This window comes from Ascidia mentula, chromosome 5 (assembly GCF_947561715.1).
Source record: "Ascidia mentula chromosome 5, kaAscMent1.1, whole genome shotgun sequence".
Classification (NCBI taxonomy): domain Eukaryota; kingdom Metazoa; phylum Chordata; class Ascidiacea; order Phlebobranchia; family Ascidiidae; genus Ascidia; species Ascidia mentula.
The window spans coordinates 2711059-2733435 of NC_138570.1; the positions used below are offsets into that span (position 1 = coordinate 2711059).

The 22377-nt window shown below is 39.4% G+C and overlaps 7 protein-coding genes across 7 annotated transcripts; 4 read left to right on the forward strand and 3 right to left on the reverse strand.

The window, feature by feature from the left end:
- Nucleotides 1-3135: 3135 nt before the first annotated feature.
- Nucleotides 3136-5915, reverse strand: LOC145901840 (putative methyltransferase DDB_G0268948). The gene is made up of 3 exons (XM_082989644.1): nt 5901-5915; nt 5192-5333; nt 3136-4049 (listed from the first exon to the last, which is right to left on the reverse strand). The coding sequence occupies exons 1-3, from the start codon at nt 5913-5915 to the stop codon at nt 3136-3138; spliced, it is 1071 nt and encodes a 356-aa protein (XP_082845770.1).
- A 963-nt stretch (nt 5916-6878) lies between these two features.
- Nucleotides 6879-7715, reverse strand: LOC145901842 (putative methyltransferase DDB_G0268948). Its single transcript, XM_082989646.1, has one exon. It carries the CDS (start codon nt 7713-7715, stop codon nt 6879-6881), a length of 837 nt encoding a protein of 278 aa, XP_082845772.1.
- Nucleotides 7716-9795: 2080 nt separating this feature from the next.
- On the forward strand, nt 9796-10648 carry LOC145901844 (putative methyltransferase Mb3374). The gene has a single exon (XM_082989647.1). The coding sequence runs from the start codon at nt 9827-9829 to the stop codon at nt 10646-10648; it is 822 nt and encodes a 273-aa protein (XP_082845773.1). The 5' UTR covers nt 9796-9826.
- A 1658-nt stretch (nt 10649-12306) lies between these two features.
- LOC145901845 (uncharacterized) lies at nt 12307-13017 on the forward strand. Its single transcript, XM_082989648.1, has one exon. It carries the CDS (start codon nt 12307-12309, stop codon nt 13015-13017), a length of 711 nt encoding a protein of 236 aa, XP_082845774.1.
- Nucleotides 13018-14557: 1540 nt separating this feature from the next.
- LOC145901849 (putative methyltransferase DDB_G0268948) lies at nt 14558-15391 on the forward strand. Its single transcript, XM_082989654.1, has one exon. It carries the CDS (start codon nt 14558-14560, stop codon nt 15389-15391), a length of 834 nt encoding a protein of 277 aa, XP_082845780.1.
- Nucleotides 15392-16911: 1520 nt separating this feature from the next.
- LOC145901881 (putative methyltransferase DDB_G0268948) lies at nt 16912-17733 on the forward strand. The gene has a single exon (XM_082989689.1). The coding sequence runs from the start codon at nt 16912-16914 to the stop codon at nt 17731-17733; it is 822 nt and encodes a 273-aa protein (XP_082845815.1).
- A 459-nt stretch (nt 17734-18192) lies between these two features.
- LOC145901882 (D-2-hydroxyglutarate dehydrogenase, mitochondrial-like) lies at nt 18193-19571 on the reverse strand. Its single transcript, XM_082989690.1, has 4 exons — nt 19497-19571; nt 18970-19135; nt 18572-18701; nt 18193-18319 (listed from the first exon to the last, which is right to left on the reverse strand). The coding sequence occupies exons 1-4, from the start codon at nt 19569-19571 to the stop codon at nt 18193-18195; spliced, it is 498 nt and encodes a 165-aa protein (XP_082845816.1).
- Nucleotides 19572-22377: the final 2806 nt, after the last annotated feature.

The following is a 22377-nucleotide window of genomic DNA, read 5'->3' on the forward strand; positions in this document are numbered from 1 at the left end:
AGTAGTTTCCTAACCGGAAGAGTTTGCATTGTCACAAGGGTCTGAGCATAGTAACATGCGTGTTTTTAAGTCATGTATTTGTCGTCAGACTAATTAAAGGTCAAGGGCCCTATCTTTGCTCAGGCGTTTGCTTCGTTACGCATGGGCGACCATCTCGAGTTACGACAAGTACATCCAAACATCAACCAAAAAGTTCGCTTTCTCTACAAGAAAAGTGCTTAGCCTATGATCCTATGATTGGAAGATACGTGTTACTGTTTCCGATCCTTTGCAAAGAAGTCGGCAGTTGAGGCCACAATCGTTTAAAAACATTCTGCACTGCTGTGTCATAACATGGTGCTTCAAAGCGTTGAAACTATTTCATTGTCATTACAATAGCATTTGGTGTCGGAAAACCAAAACCTCATCGTATGGCACAAGCGTATGACAAATAATCTGCTTCAGTTCTACTGGTATTTGTCACACCACGCCATGTCCTTGGGCGATATTTGAAACTACCCCAACATTTTGGCTGCTCTACACAGAACACAGCTTGTCAAACCTCAAAGTATTTAAATTCAAACTGCTGACAGCACGTGTTTATATTCGACAAACAGTCCGACATAAAATGACGAAGATTAATGACTAACTTGTGCCCGCGTTCTGTAGCTAACACTTTCAGCTTTGGTAACTTCCTTTTCGACAGCGCAGTGCAGCCTATTGTAATGCAATGTGAAGAGAGCGACATTTGCCTGTACAACTGCTCCCGCTGGCGCTACAGTCAACAAGTGCATCCAAGCGTGACAAATACAATAACGTACACATTTTCATGGTTTACAATAGAAACGATTTTACTGTTTGACTTTTATTTTTTCAAACCTGGCTATCTGTTGACGTTTGCCTTCTGTGTTTGCAAGGAATGTGGGCATGCGACTTTGTTCCATGTTTCACAGGGTTTTATATTAATAATTAAGGCACTATAAAAGAAGCTCTAAATTCCCCTTTCCCTTCAATCCATGCTAAATTTAGCAACTTAAAACTTAGGACCGCAACTACAACTTTTCTAACCAGCGACGCAGCATACTTTTGGCACCTTTTCACGATGGACTTTCTGCAGGCGTTCGTGTCATTTCCTTGTCCCAATATGCTTTTCAGATACAACGGTGAGTTAAAGCATTTATTGGTACACAACTACAAAATAGGTTTATATTCACAGAGTTTTGTCATTTCGGGACAAAACTGACATATATACCAGAAGGCATATTCTTTCTACAGGTCTAAACTCCAAGCTCACGATTGTAGTTTTAAAACACAGCAAACCTGCTATGCAAATATGAACTTTAATTTAATCTTCAATACAGCAGAAAAGGAAGCACCACAGGCTATATAGTGCGATTGGGCGCATGCCTTGCAAAGCTACCTTGGTAGTAGTTAAGTACTCAGTGCTATATGGTGTCAACTTTTCGAGAAAAGCAGCTTGTTGTGTTTGGTAACTCTCCTTGTTTCTGATACGATCTGATCAAACATTTTCTGTTGTTTACCAGCAGTCAACATGCAGCAGCGCTGGATAAAGGCTCTGCTAGCCCCGAGTCGAATTGTGACCTGAAAATTTACACATGCATTGCGTTCACCAAGAATTAGGGTAAAGCACTAGAACACACGAAAATCTCATAAATCTTTTTTTCGAAATCAAGTTTGTAAAGGAATGAATTTTCAATGCGAAAAATACTTCCTTGGCTATCGGGACTTGTTTAATCTTGTCCTATATGTTACGAACGCTTGTAACGACCCACTGATTTGAATGGTGGTGTTGTGATGTAGCAAGTACATCGAGCGTAGCGGTTTATCCGCAAACCACATCATTCATATAAAACAGATGGTCACGTCACAGTACAAGTATTGCAAACAATGTGCGACGAAGTTATGCCTTCTGCCACAGTTAACAAATTGCATCAGTTGCATTTCAAATGTATAAGACTCGCAAATTTTGTCGTCGAGTCAAAGCACTTCACAAGTTCAAAACACAAGTAAAAACCATAAGATAAACAAAGTGGAGCCAATAATATGAATTGGTCAGCAAAGTCGTCTGAAAGTCACACCAGCTGCACTGATGGGACCTTTTAGGTCGAAACAGTGGCCATCTGTCTGTAGCTTACACAACAAGTAAAAACTAAACGTACCAACTGTGGGGTGACCCATGTCTCTACTAGCCCGCGGTTAGAGGTTTCACGAACGTAATAGGCCTACATCATTATGTCTTACCCCTTATTCAAATAGAAACAAGATAAAAGTTAGCTCTTAACAGCAGTACATTTTCATGCTACAAACATGTTGTCCCAAAAGACTCATGCGCGGATGAATACAAAACACTTCACTGGTTCAACGTGAACGCGAAACAATCAAGCGTTAGTCTCGTTGTAACGGAAGCTACTGTTACACCGGGTCACAAAGTTTTTTCCAAACTTGATCCACATATAAGCCTATGTAACATAGAAATCTGTGCGAATATTAACGCTACGATTTCGTGTAGTATTTCAACTCAAATTTATTTACAAAAACAACAGGCGGCGGCCCCGTTTAAGCATAATCATTTAAATTAGCACAATTTCTGATTTGCGCATACTTATATGTGGACCAAGTTTGGAAAAAACTTTGTGACCCGGTGTAGTAGTATTTTCCCGCTGTAACACTCGATTTTGTGAGAATAACGACAGTTCCAAAAACGAACTTGTATATTGACAAGAATCATCTCACCCATTTTTGTGGAGCGGTTTATGCCACGATAAAAGGCGTTACGTTTCAGAACACTTAACTGACGTTGGTTTAAAAACTTAAGCTAGTATTTTCGTTGCTGCTCAGTCCTGTTTGTCCCATAAGCACGAGCAAATGTTTAATGGGGAAATATTAGGTTTGCAACTTTATTCGACAAAACGTTTGGACAGAAAAAATAACAGCACGCATTATTGATAGAAAGCATAATTAGAGCAATCGTTTGGGTTGGGGATTTCTGTACAAGGACAAAGATTGTAAAATTTACAATTTACACTGATGCAGGAACACTCTAAGGTAGGCAAATGTATATACAAGGCGTAGAAATAGGCACGTGAGTCTACGTAGTTGATCATTATATTTGGCTTGTCGAAATTGAACAAAAGTTTAAGGTGTTCGACATGTCAGCACAAAACATCGGAAAACGACCTTGAAGCGGACGCTGTCGTCTTCAATGCCAAAAATTCTAATCAGTGCATCTTTTAGGCTTTCTTTGTCAAATATGCCTCCGTGCCTACGTAAATAATTGTGGTAAACCCCCAGTGATTCTTCATATCCTTGAATATCCTCGAAATTCCATTCTAAAGTAATGGAAAAGTCCTCATTTCGCATCTTGTCCGGCCATGGTATCGCCTCGAATACATCTGCGTAATTGCTGTTGATTTTATCCAAGATGGCAACTTCAGCCTGATGGTTTGTAAGAGGCTTTGCGTGTTCGTACCAAATTTGGGAAGTGTCAATGTTTGGATTGAATGCGATTCCAATTGGTGTTATGCTCTCCATTTTGTAACCCATTATGATAAAACAACCTCCAGGTTCCAGAACTCTTTCTGTTTCAGCAAAAAACTTTGGCAAATCAAAATAATGCGCCGACAAAGCGCTGAGTAGAAATGTTGAGCTTCTGTCGCTGACCTCAATTTCTTCGGCCGATCCTACCTTATATGTCACGTGATCAAAACTATTTCTATCTATCGCTCTCTCAATTTGAGCAGGACTTAAGTCGGTGGCGATCACCTTCTTAAAGTAAGGTGCGAATATACGGGTTGCTTTGCCTGTTCCACATCCGACTTCAACCATTAGGTCCAATTTATCCTTAGGATTGTGATACAACGGTGTTTCCTGTATGTAGTTCATAACATAGTTTGCAATTTGAGATGGATACGGTGGTCTGAACTTACTGTACTTCATAGCAAGTTTCTCGGCGCTGAATACATGTTTGTACATTTTTACCATTCGATATCCTGATTTGGTTAAATACAAATTTCTATCTGTCGTTCTTTCTGATAATGACCTCTTCGTGCCTGTGGTTAAAACACGAACAAGGAATTTGGTGTCGGAAATCCAAAACTTGATCGTATGGCACAAGGGCATGACAAATAATCTGCTTCAGTTCTACTGGTATTTGTCACACCACGCCATGGATGTGATCTGTGAAGCCAAATTTGTCACAAATGTATATAAATATATTCAAACATTCTGTCCTTGGGCGATATTTGAAACTACCCCCAACATTTTGGCTGCTCTACACAGCTTGTCAAACCTCAAAGTATTCAAATCCAAACTGCTGACAGCACGTATTTATATTCGACAAACAGTCCGACATAAAATGACGAAGATTAATGACTAACTTGTGCCCGCCTTCTTGCAGCTAACACTTTCAGCTTTGGTAACTTCCTTTTCGACAGCGCAGTGCAGCCTGTTGTAATGCAATGTAAAGAGAGCGACATTTGCATGTACAACTGCTCCCGCTGGCGCTACAGTCAACAAGTGCATCCAAGCGTGACAAATACAATAACGTACGCATTTTCATGGTTTACAATAGCAACGATTTTACTGTTTGACTTTTATTTTTTGCAAACCTGGCTATCTGTTGACGTTTGCCTTCTGTGTTTGCAAGGAATGTGGGCATGCGACTTTGTTCCATGTTTCACAGGGTTTTATATTAATAATTAAGGCACTATAAAAGAAGCTCTAAATTCCCCTTTCCCTTCAATCCATTGCTAAATTTAGTAACTTAAAACTTGGGACCGCAACTGCAACTTTTCTAACCAGCGACGCAGCATACTTTTGGCACCTTTTCACGATGGACTTTCTGCAGGCGTTCGTGTCATTTCCTTGTCCCAATATGCTTTTCAGATACAACGGTGAGTAAAAACATGTATTGGTACACAACTACAAAATAGGTTTATATTCACAGAGTTTTGTCATTTCTCGGGACAAAACTGACATATATACCAGAAGGCATATTCTTTCTACAGGTCTAAACTCCAACCTCACGATTGTCGTTTTAAAACACAGCAAACCTGCTACGTATATATGAACTTTAATTTAATCTTCAATACAGTAGAAAAGGAAGCGCCATAGGCTATATAGTGCGATTGGGCGCATGCCTTGCAAAGCTACCTTGGTAGTAGTTAAGTACTCAGTGCTATATGGTGCCAACCTTTCGAGAAAAGCAGCTTGTCGTGTTTGGTAACTCTCCTTGATTCTGATACGATCTGATCAAACATTTTCAGTTGTTTACTAGCAGTCAACATGCAGCAGCGCTGGATAAAGGCTCTGCTAGCCCCGAGTCGAATTGTGACCTAAAAATATACACATGCATTGCGTTCACCAAGAATTAGGGTAAAGCACTAGAACACACGAAAATCTCATAAATCTTTTTTTCGAAATCAAGTTTGTAAAGGAATGAACTTTCAATGCGAAGGAGACTTCCTTGGCTATCAGGACTTGTTTAATCTTGTCCTGTATGTTACGAACGCTTGTAAAGACCCACTGATTTGAATGGTGGTGTTGTGATGTAGCAAGTACATCGAGCGTAGCGGTTTATCCGCAAACCACATCATTCATATAAAACAGATGGTCACGTCACAGTACAAGTACTGCAAACAATGTGCGACGAAGTTATGCCTTCTGCCACAGTTAACAAATTGCATTAGTTGCATTTCAAATGTGTAAGACTCGCAAATTATGTCGTCGAGTCAAAGCACTTCACAAGTTCAAAACACAAGTAAAAACCATAAGATAAACAAAGTGGAGCCAATAATATGAATTGGGCAGCAAAGTCGTCCTGCACTGATAAGACCTTTTAGGTCGAAACAGTGGCCATCTGTCTGTAGCTTACACAACAAGTAAAAACTAAACGTACCAACTGTGGGGTGACCCATGTCTCTACTAGCCCGCGGTTAGAGGTTTCACGAACGTAATACATCATTATGTCTTACCCCTTATTCAAATAGAAACCAGATAAAAGTTAGCTCTTAACAGCAGTACATTTTCATGCTACAAACATGTTGTCCCAAAAGACAGACTCATGCGCGGATGAATACAAAACACTTCACTGGTTCAACGTGAACGCGAAACAATCAAGCGTTAGTCTCGTTGTCACGGAAGCTACTTTTACACCGGGTCACAAAGTTTTTTCCAAACTTGATCCACATATAAGCCTATGTAACATAGAAATCTGTGCGAATTTTAACGCTACGATTTCGTGTAGTATTCCAACTCAAATTTATAAACAAAAACAACAGGCGGCGGCCCCGTTTAAGCATAATCATTTAAATTCGCACAATTTCTGATTTGCGCATACTTATATGTGGATAAAGTTTGGAAAAAACTTTGTGACCCGGTGTAGTAGTATTTTCCCGTTGTAACACCCGATTTTGTGAGTATAACGACAGTTCCAAAAACGAACTTGTATATTGACAAGAATCATCTCACCCAATTTTTGTGGAGCGGCAAAGTTATAATGCCACGATAAAAGGCGTTACGTTTTAGAACACTTAACTGACGTTGGTTTAAAAACTTCAGCTAGTATTTTCGTTGCTGCTCAGCCCTGTTTGTCCCATAAGCACGAGCAAATGTTTAATGGGGAAATATTAGGTTTGCAACTTTATTCGACAAAACGTTTGGACAGCAAAAATAACAGCACGCATTATTGATAGAAAGTATAATTAGAGCAATCGTTTGGGTTGGGGATTTCTGTACCAGGACAAAGATTGTAAAATTTACAATTTACACTGATGCAGGAATACTCTAAGGTAGGCAAATGTATATACAAGGCGTAGAAATAGGCACGTGAGTCTACGTAGTTGATCATTATATTTGGCTTGTCGAAATTGAACAAAAGTTTAAGATATTCGACATGTCAGCCCAAAATATCGGAAAACGACCTTGAAGCGGACGCTGTCGTCTTCAATGCCAAAAATTCTAATCAGTGCATCTTTTAGGCTTTCTTTGTCAATTATGCCTCCGTGCCTACGTAAATAATTGTGGTAAACCCCCAGTGATTCTTCATATCCTTGAATATCCTCGAAATTCCATTCTAAAGTAATGAAAAAGTCCTCATTTCGCATCTTGTCCGGCCATGGTATCGCTTCGAATACTTCTGCGTAATTGCTGTTGATTTTATCCAAGATGGCAACTTCAGCCTGATGGTTTGTAAGAGACTTTGCGTGCTCGTACCAAATTTGGGAAGTGTTAATGTTTGGATTGAATGCGATTCCAATTGGTGTTATGCTCTCCATTTTGTAACCCATTATGACAAAACAACCTCCAGGTTCCAGAACTCTTTCTGTTTCAGCAAAAAACTTTGGCAAATCAAAATAATGCGCCGACAAAGCGCTGAGTAGAAATGTTGAGCTTCTGTCGCTGACCTCAATTTCTTCGGCCGATCCTACCTTATATGTCACGTGATCAAAACTATTTCTATCTATCGCTCTCTCAATTTGAGCAGGACTTACGTCGGTGGCGATCACCTTCTTAAAGTAAGGTGCGAATATACGGGTTGCTTGGCCTGTTCCACATCCGACTTCAACCATTAGGTCCAATTTATCCTTAGGATTGTGATACAACGGTGTTTCCCGTATGTAGTTCATAACATAGTTTGCAATTTGAGATGGATACGGTGGTCTGAACTTACTGTACTTCATAGCAAGTTTCTCGGCGCTGAATACATGTTTGTACATTTTTACCATTCGATATCCCGATTTGGTTAAATATCAATTTCTATCTGTCGTTCTTTCCGATAATGACCTCTTCGTGCCTGTGGTGAAAACACGAACAAGGAAGCGTTGAACGCTGTTTATTGGAGCACATATGGTGTAAAAGGCACCGAGGAAGTGTTAAGAGCGGAAAATGGTTGTTACGTAACATTGGTCACATAATAGCTAGACAAGGTCATTAACTTCGGGAATCTTCTTAATCCCTTGTATATAAGTCATCAAAAATAGGCGTTCAGCGCATCTCATTTCGGAGTGTTGAGAAACAATTACTTGTTTTTTCACGATTCGATCTCGCTTTCAAAGTGTAATTTGTTTCCAAGCGATGTTAGTTTCCCACGATATTCTTTTCCGGTTTTATGTAAATTGTTTCCCACTTGATTGTCTTCCTGGTCGGTTAAATGTCTGCTTCAGCCCTCATCGTGAGACCATTTTTCCTGTGTAAAATGTCCATTGATGTTTTCGGGCTTTTTGTTTGTCCTCAGTCTTTAAACAATCCTTTTTCAAATCGCCTCTCTCCAGTTTATGTAAAGTGCATGGTATCCTGATTTAAGGGTGACGCTTGGCACCGAAAACCTAAAGGTTAATCCCCCTGCCCATACTCTCGCATTCCCCATCTTTTTATTGCTGAAATACTTTGGGCCAAAATAAACCAATGAATGAATGAATGAATTTAACTATCATTTTAAACTGTTTTGCTTTAAACTTGCTTAATTTAACTTTAACTTTTACACTTCGCATTAACTTTAACTCAACTTAACCGCATTTCACTTAATTTAACGTTACTTTACGTTTTCGCTCTGAACTCGTATATCGAACGTGTAGTTATTATTACGTATGTCTCATTCATCAACTGATTAATTGTGATATAATTAATAGTGGCGTAATTGTTACATCAGGTTTTTAATTAAAGTCAGGTGAGGATACACCGCAATTAGAACTCACGTGCGACCTTATGTGAAATGCACTATTCAAATACGATTTTCTTATCAATTCCTAATTCATATTCCCAAGACCCAGCTTTGAGTTAACTTTCGGCATATAGGTGGCAACACTGGTGGTTTCTGAAGGCATAAGGTATAAGTTAATAATCCATATGAACTAAAAGTTCGAGAACGCATTAATCTAAGGTTAATTTGACGTCGTATTTATTGAGTTTGTATATAGCATCGTACTTGATCATTCTTACATTCTTCACCTTGGTAAAAAAAATTCACATGTTCGAACTGCTGAAGCGTCGCCCTTGGGATAACAGCCAACAGCAATCGGCGCCATCTTTCGAGCGGTCGAGCTTGTTTGCTAACCACTGGGAGGCGCACTTCAGCAAGAAGCACAGGGCGAATTATTGACGTGTTGCCTGACCCACATCCTACTTCCCACAAGACATAGGGGTTTTCATGCAGCTTGTTTATGTAGCTTTATGTATGAATAAAATTTATGAGGTAGCGCGTGGCGTCGTCGAGATATTGTGATCCATATTTGACGAAGGGTATGATATGTAGTTCCGTGGTCATAACAATGGGTAACGTGACTGAAAACAATTGTAGAAAATTGACGTACTTTATAGTTTCGGTCTCGGTTCAAGATAACCTTGGTTTATTAACCGAGACCCAGTGCCTTTTGAAAATACCATTGTTCCGTTACGCATGACTAGCTGCAACGAACTTGAATAGTTACTGTAGACAAAGTGTTCAAATTCATCCGCGCCTGCGAATAAAGGTGATGGGTTTACGACAAAACAATTTATTTAAGGGAAGTCCAAAACTGTTGATTGATGAGTCAAATAATATTCGGTCTTTGTGATAGCTTTACAAATGACTGTGGAAACGATTGAGAAACTAGCGGCACTGTCACTTTGCTGATCGTGATAAGTCAATTGGTGAGATATGATCAATCGTTTTTGTGCGTGCTGGCCTTGATTTTTGAACAATGGAACGTGTTTGAATCGTGACAGTGTATGCTGTGCATGTTACAACGAAGTAAGAAGTGATACTCCAGCCAAAAGGTACAAATAATATATATTTTCTCCGTTATATAGGCCTGGAACTTGACCGTCTTGACGTTGTAATCTGTATATAATGGCCCTGGAACTTTACAGCAAACAAGAACTGGTTTCATCTTACAAAAAGTACAGACCAAAATATCCTGATGACGTTGCACGGTATGTCATCAATTATATCAGTAAAACCAGGTCCAGTGACAAAACAATGGATTTAATGGTTGAAGTAGGGTGTGGATCAGGTCAGGCCACAGATATTTTTGCCCCTTACTTTAAGAAAGTAATCGCTACCGATTTAAGCGTAGCCCAGATAAACAAAGCAGTGGAAAGTAATGCCTTTGATCACATTGCTTACAAAGTTGGATCCGCAGAAGATATCAAGCTTGAAAACGGAACTGTTGACATGGTTTTGAGTGCCCAGTCTGTTCAGTTTTTTGATTTACCCAAGTTTTTTGATGAAGCAAAACGGGTTTTAAAGCCCGGAGGTTGTATTGCTATAGTGGGTTACTTTAATAAAAGTATGGCACTGATTGGAAACGACCATTCTGCTGCAATCGACATGTCCTCTCTTATATACGACCACCTGAAACCCATTACAACAGAAAGGAATGTGGAAAGAATGAATGTAGTTCGAAACAAGTATGAAAGTATTTTCGAAGCGATTCCATGGGATGATAAGCAGCGTTGTAATGATTTCGTGATGTCCTGTGAATGGGGTTTGGAAGATATTGTGGGATTTGAAGACTCTATGGCTTGGTATCACGATTACATGCGTCAACATGACGGAAGGTTTGAGAATGAAAGGTTGAAGGATAAAGTGATGAGAATGTTTCAAATAGAAGACGAAAAAGCGCGTTTCACAGTAAAATTTGACGCGTTTGTGCTTGTGTGCAGTGTATAAATAATGAACTTCGTGTTAAAACGGGTGGCTTTACTCGTGAAACTGTTTAAGTTTTTGTGTCTTATGTAAATCATTGCATCAATAATCATATGTATATACGGTTTGTATGAATATACGTTATAACCTGACACAGTTAGCAGACAAGACCGCTCGCAATCACCAGTTGCACTGACAAACACATAGTCGAAACAGCTGCATTGTCTGCAACTCACTGAGACAAGCTGTCTGCGGCTGATTTGCTTCTACATGGTGTAATTGACCATGTATGAAACGTCAACCCCGAAAAATGCTTTCGAGTTGTATTTCGTTTACTCAAAAAGCAGCGCAACAAAGTTTTTATGCAAAAGCAAAAATTAAGAAAGGTATGTCTAAGGGCAATTATTGCATAGAATTTACAACACCGTAACTACATGTGATGCTAGAAGAAAACAAACTAACCTTAGGTTCATGCGTTCTGGAACTTTTAGTTCATATGGATCATTAACTTATACCTTATGCCTTCAGAAACCTTATGCCTTCAGAATTATACCTTATGCCTTCAGAATTGCCACCTATATGCCGAAAGTTGGTTCAAAGCTGGGTTTGGCAATACAAATTAGGAATTGATAAGAAAATCGTATTTGAATAGTGCATTTAACATAAGGTCGCACGTGAGTTCTAATTGCGGTGTCTCCTCACCTGACTTTAATTAAAAACCTGATGTAACAATTACGCCACTATTAATTATATCACGATTAAATCAGTTGATGAATGAGATATACGTAATAATAACTACACGTTCGATATACGAGTTCAGAGCTAAAACGCAAAGTAACGTTAAATTAAGTGAAATGCGGTTAAGTTGAGTTAAAGTTAATGCGAAGTGTAAAAGGTAAAGTTAAATTAAGCAAGTTTAAAGCAAAACAGTTAAAATGATAGTTAGAGTTCCACCAGGATGCCATGCACTTTACATAAACTGGAGAGAGGCGATTTGGAAAAAGGATTGTTTAAAGACTGAGGACAAACAAAAAGCCCGAAAACAGCAATGGCATTTTACACAGGAAAAATGGTCTCACGATGAGGGCTGAAGCAGACATTTAACCGACCAGGAAGACAATCAAGTGGGAAACAATTTACATAAAACCGGAAAAGAATATCGTGGGAAACTAACATCGGTTGGAAATAAATTACACTTTGAAAGCGAGATCGAATCGTGAAAAAACAAGTAACTGTTTCTCAACACTCCGAAATGAGATGCGCTGAACGCCTATTTTTGATGATTTATATACAAGGGATTAAGAAGATTCCCGAAGTTAATGACCTTGTCTAGCTATTATGTGACCAATGTTACGTAACAACCATTTTCCGCTCTTCACACTTCCTCGGTGCCTTTTACACCATATGTGCTCCAATAAACAGCGTTCAACGCTTCCTTGTTAGTGTTTTCACCACAGGCACGAAGAGGTCATTATCAGAAAGAACGACAGATAGAAATTGATATTTAACCAAATCAGGATATCGAATGGTAAAAATGTACAAACATGTATTCAGCGCCGAGAAACTTGCTATGAAGTACAGTAAATTCAGACCACAGTATCCATCTCGAATTGCAAACTATGTTATGAACTACATACGGGAAACACCGTTGTATCACAATCCTCAAGGATAAATTGGACCTCATGGTTGAAGTCGGATGTGGAACAGGCCAAGCAACCCGTATATTCGCACCTTACTTTAAGAAGGTGATCGCCACCGACTTAAGTCCTGCTCAAATTGAGAGAGCGATAGATAGAAATAGTTTTGATCACGTGACATATAAAGTAGGATCGGCCGAAGAAATTCACGTTAGCGACAGAAGATCAACATTTCTACTCAGCGCTATGTCGGCGCATTATTTTGATTTGCCAAAGTTTTTTGCTGAAACAGATAGAGTTCTGGAACCTGGAGGTTGTTTTGTCATAATGGGTTACAAAATGGAGAGCATAACACCAATTGGAATCGCATTCAATCCAAACATTAACACTTCCCAAATTTGGTACGAGCACGCAAAGCCTCTTACAAACCATCAGGCTGAAGTTGCCATCTTGGATAAAATCAACAGCAATTACGCAGAAGTATTCGAAGCGATACCATGGCCGGACAAGATACGAAATGAGGACTTTTTCATTACTTTTGAAATGGAATTTTGCAATTATTTACGTAGGCACGGAGGCATATTTGACAAAGAAAGCCTAAAAGAAAGAAAGCCAGTGATTAGAATCTTGCTGAAGAAACAGCCAACCACGTCAACAATGAGCTTGACAACGTGTTCCGCAAATGTAATTTGGAACTCACGTTTAATAAAACACACGTACAACAAGACATGCCAGGCATACCATTCCTCGACGTAGAACATGTCTATTCCACCCGATCTCCGTTCTCATTCAGAACCATTGACCACACCAAGGCCACTGCTTTGCACCGTTGCTTTCTTGACGGGTATTCTCACCACCCTCCGACGATTTTCAAAGGTATTTTACATGGAGAGGCAAAAAGGTTGCGCCGCTTGATTGAATCCGACGAGGACTACCATAGCAGCCTGGAAAACCTCTAATCTAAAGCCATACGATCGCGATTTCCGAAAAACATGGTTAACGACGTCCTAAACCTGGAGAAAGACTGGAAGGAAAGGTTTGGCCCCAGTGTCACCCGCTGTACATCCGTACTGGACATATGGGCTACAAGTTTCGTAAACCTACTCCGACCAAGTCCTAAAGAGAAGATCCTCAATCCACATACCATGGTAGTTTACAAGCGCCCACACACTCTCGCTTGTATACTCACCAAGTATAGAGGCATCGCTCATTGTGACGATCAAAACCCGCACAAAACAGGACTGTCACAGCCTTGCGGCCATTGCGCCCTCTGTGGGAATTTCGGCAACCACACATCAATGGTTGTAAGTACCAACCAGTTATTAACACCCAGTGGGCCAATTTCACTCCGTCAGACATTGACATGTCGAAACTATGGCATTTATGTACCTGCCTTTTATGTGGTGACCAATACGTTGGCCAAACGAAAAACAAGTTTTCCACTCGATGGAACGGACATCGAGCCGTTTGGAAAACGGGAAAAGACAACGGAAATACCGACCGAGCTGCGTTGCTCCACCACTACCACGCACAACACAAGCAGCACCGACATGTTGACATGGCAAAATGCTTCAAAGTCGTCTTCGTAGAACAGCCCCCAGTGCATTTATTGGATATATGTGAAGACAAATGGTTTCACAAAATCAAGGCAAAAATTAACATCAACCCCCTTATATTGCCTAATACAATGTAAGTGTCGGTTTTGTTTTTGTTTTTACTTCCGTTTACCGTTGAAGTGTCCACCAACTGTGTTGTCATTGTGACAAGCTTATCAATGACGTAGGGCCAGATCGCCGCCGGCATTTTTTACCGCTATCGTCAGCTTACATTTGCATTACTGTTGGTGAACTCCGTTGCTGTGTTGTTTTTTAGCGATACTGATGATGCCTGAACAGACAGGCGAAATATATATGTCGTAAAAACTTGAAACAGACAGACCACTTGGGATTATTTATCATTTTTTGAATCATCTTAGTTGAAGTTTTCACGCCCAAGTACCGTCTTTTTGCAGGGTAAGGTTTTGGTTAGGTGCTCCTTTGCGCCCTTTTTCACACACCAACATCAGGATCACTGGCCAGAGGCAAATTTAACGGTTGACCGGCATTTGCAACGTTGAGGTTTTCAAGCAAGGTATGTGGTGCGTCCTCATAAACACGGAAGGTCTTTAATGTGTAACTTTTTGATGTAAATTTGCGAAAGTTTAGACGGCAACAGGTTCATGTTAATGTCAATCTGACCTATTTTTGTAGTTTGAGTTAATTTACAATTTTCCTCACAGAATGAGAAAGGTGTGAAAATGTACAAACAAGCATTCAGCGCCGAAAAACTTGCTATGAAGTACAGTAAATACAGACCACAGTATCCGGATGAAATTGCAAACTATGTTATGAACTACATGCGGGAAACACCGTTGTATCACAATCCTAAGGATAAATTGGACCTAATGGTTGAAGTCGGATGTGGAACAGGCCAAGCAACACGTATATTCGCACCTTACTTTGAGAAGGTGATCGCCACCGACTTAAGTCCTGCTCAAATTAACAAAGCGATAGTTAGAAATAGTTTTGATCACGTGACATATAAGGTAGGATCGGCCGAAGAAATTCACGTTGACACGAAAAGCGCAACATTTCTTCTCAGCGCTATGTCGGCGCATTATTTTGATTTGCCAAAGTTTTTTGCTGAAACAGAAAGAGTTCTGGAACCTGGAGGTTGTTTTGTCATAATGGGTTACAAAATGGAGAGCTTAACGCCAATTGGAGTTGCGTTTAATCCAAACATTAACACCTCCCAAATTTGGTACGAACACGCAAAGTCTCTTACAAACGAGGCTGAAGTTGCCATCTTGGATAAAATCAACAGCAATTACGCAGAAGTATTCGAAGCGATACCATGGCCGGACAAGGTGCGAAATGAGGACTTTTCCATTACTTTGGAATGGAATTTCGAGGATATTCAAGGATTTGAAGAATCACTGGGGGTTTACCACAATTATTTACGTAGGCACGGAGGTATATTTGACAAAGAAAGCCTAAAAGATGCAGTGATTAGAATCTTTGGCATTGAAGATGACAGCGTCCGCTTCAAGGTCGTTTTCCGAATTTTTGTGCTGACATGTCGAAAACCTTAAACTTTTGTTTATCAATTTCGACAAGCCAAATATATTGATCAACTACGTAGATTCACGTGACTATTTCTACGCCTTGTATATTCATTTGCCTACCTTACAGTGTTCCTGTATCAGTGCAAATTGTAAATTTCGCCATCGTTATCCTGGTTTCCAAATCCCCAATCCAAACGATTACTCTTGTAACATACATCATAGAATCCCGTGCTTGTATTGCGTAATGTTTTGTGTGAAGCATTGCACAAGTATTGCATAATTCATTTCGTTTGCAACATTGCAAAAGCATTTGCAAGCCCATTACCAGATTTATTGAATATTTCGCAACTTCCGACCCAAGTAAACATAACCTCTTAATGCAACCTAAATGATTAACGCATCGAATGTTCTCGAGTCAAGTGATTCATTTAATATCCTCTTTACCACATAAAATATTCCTATACAGGATACATTTTTAGACTTGTATTAAACTAACCATTTGAATGCGTCCCAGATAACACGAGAACTATCTCTTCGTGTTGCATCAGAACGTGTTCACCAATGAATCTCCAGCACACGTATATCACCTAAATCCGGCTTACATATAACCTCGATGTCTCCTGGCTGACAATACCCTGCATTTTGTGTTCTTGTATTATATTGCTTCAAGCAGCTCATGATATCACGTGACATTATTGACCAATCAGCTTTCAGTATAGAGACCTTTGAAGCCCAGTTTGCACATGAAACTCATTCTATTCTATTCGATTCTATCGTATTACTGTTATACTTCTATTCTGATATGAACTGCAAGTCTCTCTCCACCTGGTAGAATCAACGTTCATATTGCAGAGTTTCGTAATGTACCGTTTCAATGAAGCTGGTAATAGTTTTCAATACAATAGTTATTCGGGAAATTATCCGAGTTCTGGTTGCTTTACAGAACGAGGTAGAAGCAGGTTTTTGTAATCCAAGAGGCTCATCTCGCAATCGAGGCACTGTTAAATATCTATGAGACACTTTTGAGTTATTTACACTCTGATTATACTTTCTAGCAATATTGCCAGCTGTTATTTTTTCTGCCCAAACCTTTCGTCGAATAAAATTGCAAACCTATACTATTTCCCTATTAAACATTAGCTCGTGCTTATGGGACAAACAGTACTGAGCAGCAACGAAAATACCGGCTTAAGTTTTTAAACCAACATCAGTTAAGTGTTTCAAAACGTAACGGCTTTTATCGTGGCATTATAACTTTGCCGCTCCAAAAAGCGGCACCGTAACTTTGCTGATCGTGAGAAGTCAATTGGTTTGAAATGATTAATCTTTTTTCTGTGCGTGTTGGACTTAATTGTTGTACAATGAAACGTGTTTCAATCGTGACAGTGTATGATGTGCATGTTACAACGAAGTAAGAAGTGATATTCCAGCCAAAAGGTACAAATAATATGTATTTTATAGGTTATATAGGCCTGTAACATGACTGTCTTGTATCTGTATATTGTACACTTATACATGTACATCAGACTGTGGAAGATGCGCATATAATGGCCCTGGAACTTTACAACATACAAGAACTGGTTTCATCTTACAAAAAGTACAGACCAAAGTATCCTGATGACGTTGCACGGTATGTCATCAATTATGTCAGTAAAACCAGGTCCAGTGACAAAACAATGGATTTAATGGTTGAAATAGGTTGTGGATCAGGTCAGGCGACAGATATTTTTGCCCCTTACTTTAAGAAAGTAATCGCTACCGATTTAAGTGTATCCCAGATAAACAAAGCAGTGGAAAGTAATGCTTTTGATCACATTGCTTACAAAGTTGGATCCGCAGAAGATATCAAGCTTGAAAACGGAACTGTTGACATGGTTTTGAGTGCCCAGTCTGTTCAGTTTTTTGATTTACCCAAGTTTTTTGATGAAGCAAAACGGGTTTTAAAGCCCGGAGGTTGTATTGCTGTAGTGGGTTACTTTAATAAAAGTATGGCACTGATTGGAAACGACCATTCTGCTGCTATCGACATGTCCTCTCTTAGAAACGACCACCTGAAACCCATTGCAACAGAAAGGAATGTGGAAAGAATGAATGTAGTTCGAAACAAGTATGAAAGTATTTTCGAAGCGATTCCATGGGATGATAAGCAGCGTTGTAATGATTTCGTGATGTCCTGTGAATGGGGTTTGGAAGATATTGTGGGATTTGAAGACTCTATGGCTTGGTATCACGATTACATGCGTCAACATGGCGGAAGGTTTGAGAATGAAAGGTTGAAGGATAAAGTGATGAGAATGTTTCAAATAGAAGACGAAAAAGCGCGTTTCACAGTAAAATTTGACGTGTTTGTCCTTGTGTGCAGTGTATAAATATCAGACTTAAGAAACTTTGTGGGAAAAAGGGTGGTTTCATTCGTGAAACTGTTTAAGTTTTTGTGTCTTATGTAAATCATTGCATCAATAATCATATGTATATACGGTTTGTATGAATATACTTTAAAACCTGACACAGTTAGCAGACAAGACCGCTCGCAATCACCAGTTGCACTGACAAACACATACGTCGAAACAGCTGCATTGTCTGCAACTCACTGAGACAAGCTGTCTGCGGCTGATTTGCTTTCTTCATGGTGTAATTGACCATGTATGAAACGTCAACACAGAAAAATGCTTTCGAGTTGTATTTCGTTTACTCAAAAAGCAGCGCAACAAAGTTTTCATGCAAAAGCAAAAATTAAGAAAGTTATGTCTAAGGGCAATTATTGCATAGAATTTACAACACCGTAACTACATTTGAAGCTAGTAAAAAACAAACGAAATTTGCAATGCTCATGGATCGGGGAGGGTTTTGTAGGGATTAAGAATTCCGTTTGGGCCGAACACCTTCTTTATCTGATGCATCGTATTTATGGCACTCGCACTCTTGGTGAATGACATATATTGGCGTTTCTTGAAGCTAAACAAAATGACCATGTTTATTTTTGGAAATGTTGACGATTTCTCCCAATTTCCGCTAATTTTCAAGGTATAATAAAGGTTAAAAATGTTAGGTAAATACTGCGCCTTGCAGGAGGCGGAAATATTGTCAGGCATTATAAAACCTAAACTCTCAAAAACAATTAGAAACAAACACAATTTTGACGGACATTTTACTTAGATTTCGGTCAAAGAAATTCGAAGCATTTTATATCAGAGGATATTTTCTTACCCCATTCCATGCTCTGCACTGACGCTTCCCTTGTATTTGGAAACCCACTCGTACACGTAAGGTTCAATTGCGGACAAAACTTTGGGGTCAAACTTCGGGCAGGTCATGTTCAGGTGCAAGTTGCCGTCGCCTGAGGAACAACATTTAAAAACTTTTTATCTTCCCCAGGGGCCAGTTGCAGAATAGCAAGATTATACTAAGAGTTTCCAAACATGACGAGTTAAAAAAAAAATTTGGATGAAAAGTGTGTAAATGCTGCTCGGAAGAAAATACATAATTTTAGCAAATATATCTACCAAACCTCGAGATGTTATACAGACGACACAAATATAGTCCAACTAAAACCAGGTGACGATCTTAATGTGATGTTTCAAAACACGCAAAACTTCCATTCTCACCAACATGGCCGTAGCCAAACACAGAGAGACAAAGACTTTTTAATCTCTCTCTGCATTCCTCAGCCATAGTGTACATATGCTCTGTGGGAAGTGAAACGTCATACTTGAAGTTGTAACCTTCTCTCAACGTGGCTTCGGCGATTCGCTCGCGCAGAGCCCAGATTGCCTGCGAAGAATTTTTTTAATTGATAATCATAGTTGGCAAAAACGAAGTGAAACGTCATACTTGAAGTTGTAACCTTCTCTCAACGTGGCTTCGGCGATTCGCTCGCGCAGAGCCCAGATTGCCTGCGAAGAATTTTTTTAATTGATAATCATAGTTGGCAAAAACATGCCTTGCTTGCTGTCTTATAACACGAACAACCAAACACAGATATTCGAAAAATGCGTTTGATTCTTTGTAATAATTCTTTAATTGTCGGCGTCCATGAAATTATAACATATATAAAATACATTAACGGTAATTGTGCCAAAAAACCTTGGTATTCCATGTATTATAGGCACCTCAATTTCTACAAAATGCAGACCTGAAGTTTGGTGACGTCAGTTGCGAGGGTGCCTTCTGTGTTTGCAAGGAATGTGGGCATGCGACTTTGTTCCATGTTTCACAGTGTTTTTCTCATTAATAATTAAGGCACTATAAAAGAAGCTCTAAATTCCCCTTTCCCTTCAATCCATTGCTAAATTTAGTAACTTAAAACTTGGGACCGCAACTGCAACTTTTCCAACCAGCGACGCAGCATACTTTTGGCACCTTTTCACGATGGAGTTTCTGCAGGCGTTCGTGTCATTTCCTTGTCCCAATATGCTTTTCAGATACAACGGTAAGTTAAAACATGTATTGGTACACAACTACAAAATAGGTTTATATTCACAGAGTTTTGTCATTTCGGGACAAAACTGACATATATACCAGAAGGCATATTCTTTCTACAGGTCTAAACTCCAAGCTCACGATTGTAGTTTTAAAACACAGCAAACCTGCTACGCATATATGAACTTTAATTTAATCTGCAATCTCAATACAGCAGAAAAGGAAGCGCCATAGGCTATATAGTGCGATTGGGCGCATGCCTTGCAAAGCTACCTTGGTAGTAGTTAAGTACTCAGTGCTATATGGTGCCAACGTTTCGAGAAAAGCAGCTTGTCGTGTTTGGTAACTCTCCTTGATTCTGATACGATCTGATCAAACATTTTCTGTTGTTTACCAGCAGTCAACATGCAAGCAGCGCTGGATAAAGCCTCTGCTATAGCCCCGAGTCGAATTGTGACCTGAAAATTTACACATGCATTGTGTTCACCAAGAATTAGGGTAAAGCACTAGAACACACGAAAATCTCATAAATCTTTTTTTCGAAATCAAGTTTGTAAAGGAATGAATTTTCAATGCGAAGAAGTCTTCCTTGGCTATCAGGACTTGTTTAATCTTGTCCTATATGTTACGAACGCTTGTAACGACCCACTGATTTGAATGGTGGTGTTGTGATGTAGCAAGTACATCGAGCGTAGCGGTTTATCCGCAAACCACATCATTCATATAAAACAGATGGTCACGTCACAGTACAAGTATTGCAAACAATGTGCGACGAAGTTATGCCTTCTGCCACAGTTAACAAATTGCATCAGTTGCATTTCAAATGTATAAGACTCGCAAATTATGTCGTCGAGTCAAAGCACTTCACAAGTTCAAAACACAAGTAAAAACCATAAGATAAACAAAGTGGAGCCAATAATGTGAATTGGTCAGCAAAGTCGTCTGAAAGTCACACCAGCTGCACTGATGAGACCTTTTAGGTCGAAACAGTGGCCATCTGTCTGTAGCTTACACAACAAGTAAAAACTAAACGTACCAACTGTGGGGTGACCCATGTCTCTACTGGCCCGCGGTTAGTGGTTTCACGAACGTAATACATTATTATGTCTTACCCCTTATTCAAATAGAAACCAGATAAAAGTTAGCTCTTAACAGCAGTACATTTTCATGCTACAAACATGTTGTCCCAAAAGACAGACTCATGCGCGGATGAATACAAAACACTTCACTGGTTCAACGTGAACGCGAAACAATCAAGCGTTAGTCTCGTTGTCACGGAAGCTACTTTTACACCGGGTCACAAAGTTTTTTCCAAACTTGATCCACATATAAGCCTATGTAACATAGAAATCTGTGCGAATATTAACGCTACGATTTCGTGTAGTATTTCAACTCAAATTTATTTACAAAAACAACAGGCGGCGGCCCCGTTTAAGCATATTCATTTAAATTCGCACAATTTCTGATTTGCGCATACTTATATGTGGATCAAGTTTGGAAAAAACTTAGTGACCCGGTGTAGTAGTATTTTCCCGTTGTAACACCCGATTTTGTAAGTATAACGACAGTTCCAAAAACGAACTTGTATATTGACAAGAATCATCTCACCCATTTTTGTGGAGCGGCAAAGTTATAATGCCACGATAAAAGGCGTTACGTTTTAGAACACTTAACTGACGTTGGTTTAAAAACTTCAGCTAGTATTTTCGTTGCTGCTCAGCCCTGTTTGTCCCATAAGCACGAGCAAATGTTTAATGGGGAAATATTAGGTTTGCAACTTTATTCGACAAAACGTTTGGACAGCAAAAATAACAGCAGGCATTATTGATAGAAAGCATAATTAGAGCAATCGTTTGGGTTGGGGATTTCTGTACCAGGACAAAGATTGTAAAATTTACAATTTACACTGATGCAGAAACACTCTAAGGTAGGCAAATGAATATACAAGGCGTAGAAATAGGCACGTGAGTCTACGTCATTATATTTGGCTTGTCGAAATTGAACAAAAGTTTAAGATATTCGACATGTCAGCACAAAATATCGGAAAACGAACTTGAAGCGGACGCTGTCGTCTTCAATGCCAAAAATTCTAATCACTGCATCTTTTAAGCTTTCTTTGTCAAATATACCTCCGTGCCTACGTAAATAATTGTGGTAAACCCCCAGTGATTCTTCATATCCTTGAATATCCTCGAAATTCCATTCTAAAGTAATGGAAAAGTCCTCATTTCGCATCTTGTCCGGCCATGGTATCGCTTCGAATACTTCTGCGTAATTGCTGTTGATTTTATCCAAGATGGCAACTTCAGCCTGATGGTTTGTAAGAGGATTTGCGTGTTCGTACCAAATTTGGGAAGTGTCAATGTTTGGATTGAATGCGATTCCAATTGGTGTTATGCTCTCCATTTTGTAACCCATTATGATAAAACAACCTCCAGGTTCCAGAACTCTTTCTGTTTCAGCAAAAAACTTTGGCAAATCAAAATAATGCGCCGACAAAGCGCTGAGTAGAAATGTTGAGCTTCTGTCGCTGACCTCAATTTCTTCGGCCGATCCTACCTTATATGTCACGTGATCAAAACTATTTCTATCTA

What these genes read in the sequence shown, in the direction of transcription:
- LOC145901881 (XM_082989689.1), top strand. Translation starts at nt 16,912, where the DNA reads ATGGCCCTGGAACTTTACAACATACAAGAACTGGTTTCATCTTACAAA.
- LOC145901849 (XM_082989654.1), top strand. Translation starts at nt 14,558, where the DNA reads ATGTACAAACAAGCATTCAGCGCCGAAAAACTTGCTATGAAGTACAGT.
- LOC145901845 (XM_082989648.1), top strand. Translation starts at nt 12,307, where the DNA reads ATGGTTGAAGTCGGATGTGGAACAGGCCAAGCAACCCGTATATTCGCA.
- LOC145901882 (XM_082989690.1), bottom strand. Translation starts at nt 19,571, where the DNA reads ATGGAACAAAGTCGCATGCCCACATTCCTTGCAAACACAGAAGGCACC. An exon ending in GTTTGGCTACGGCCATGTTG is followed by an intron (nt 18,702 to 18,969) that starts GTGAGAATGGAA and finishes GTTGTTCCTCAG; the next exon opens with GCGACGGCAACTTGCACCTG. An exon ending in AGTGCAGAGCATGGAATGGG is followed by an intron (nt 18,320 to 18,571) that starts GTAAGAAAATAT and finishes CATTTTGTTTAG; the next exon opens with CTTCAAGAAACGCCAATATA.
- LOC145901844 (XM_082989647.1), top strand. Translation starts at nt 9,827, where the DNA reads ATGGCCCTGGAACTTTACAGCAAACAAGAACTGGTTTCATCTTACAAA.
- LOC145901842 (XM_082989646.1), bottom strand. Translation starts at nt 7,715, where the DNA reads ATGTACAAACATGTATTCAGCGCCGAGAAACTTGCTATGAAGTACAGT.
- LOC145901840 (XM_082989644.1), bottom strand. An exon ending in CAAGCTGCTTTTCTCGAAAG is followed by an intron (nt 4,050 to 5,191) that starts GTTGGCACCATA and finishes TTTTAACCACAG; the next exon opens with GCACGAAGAGGTCATTATCA.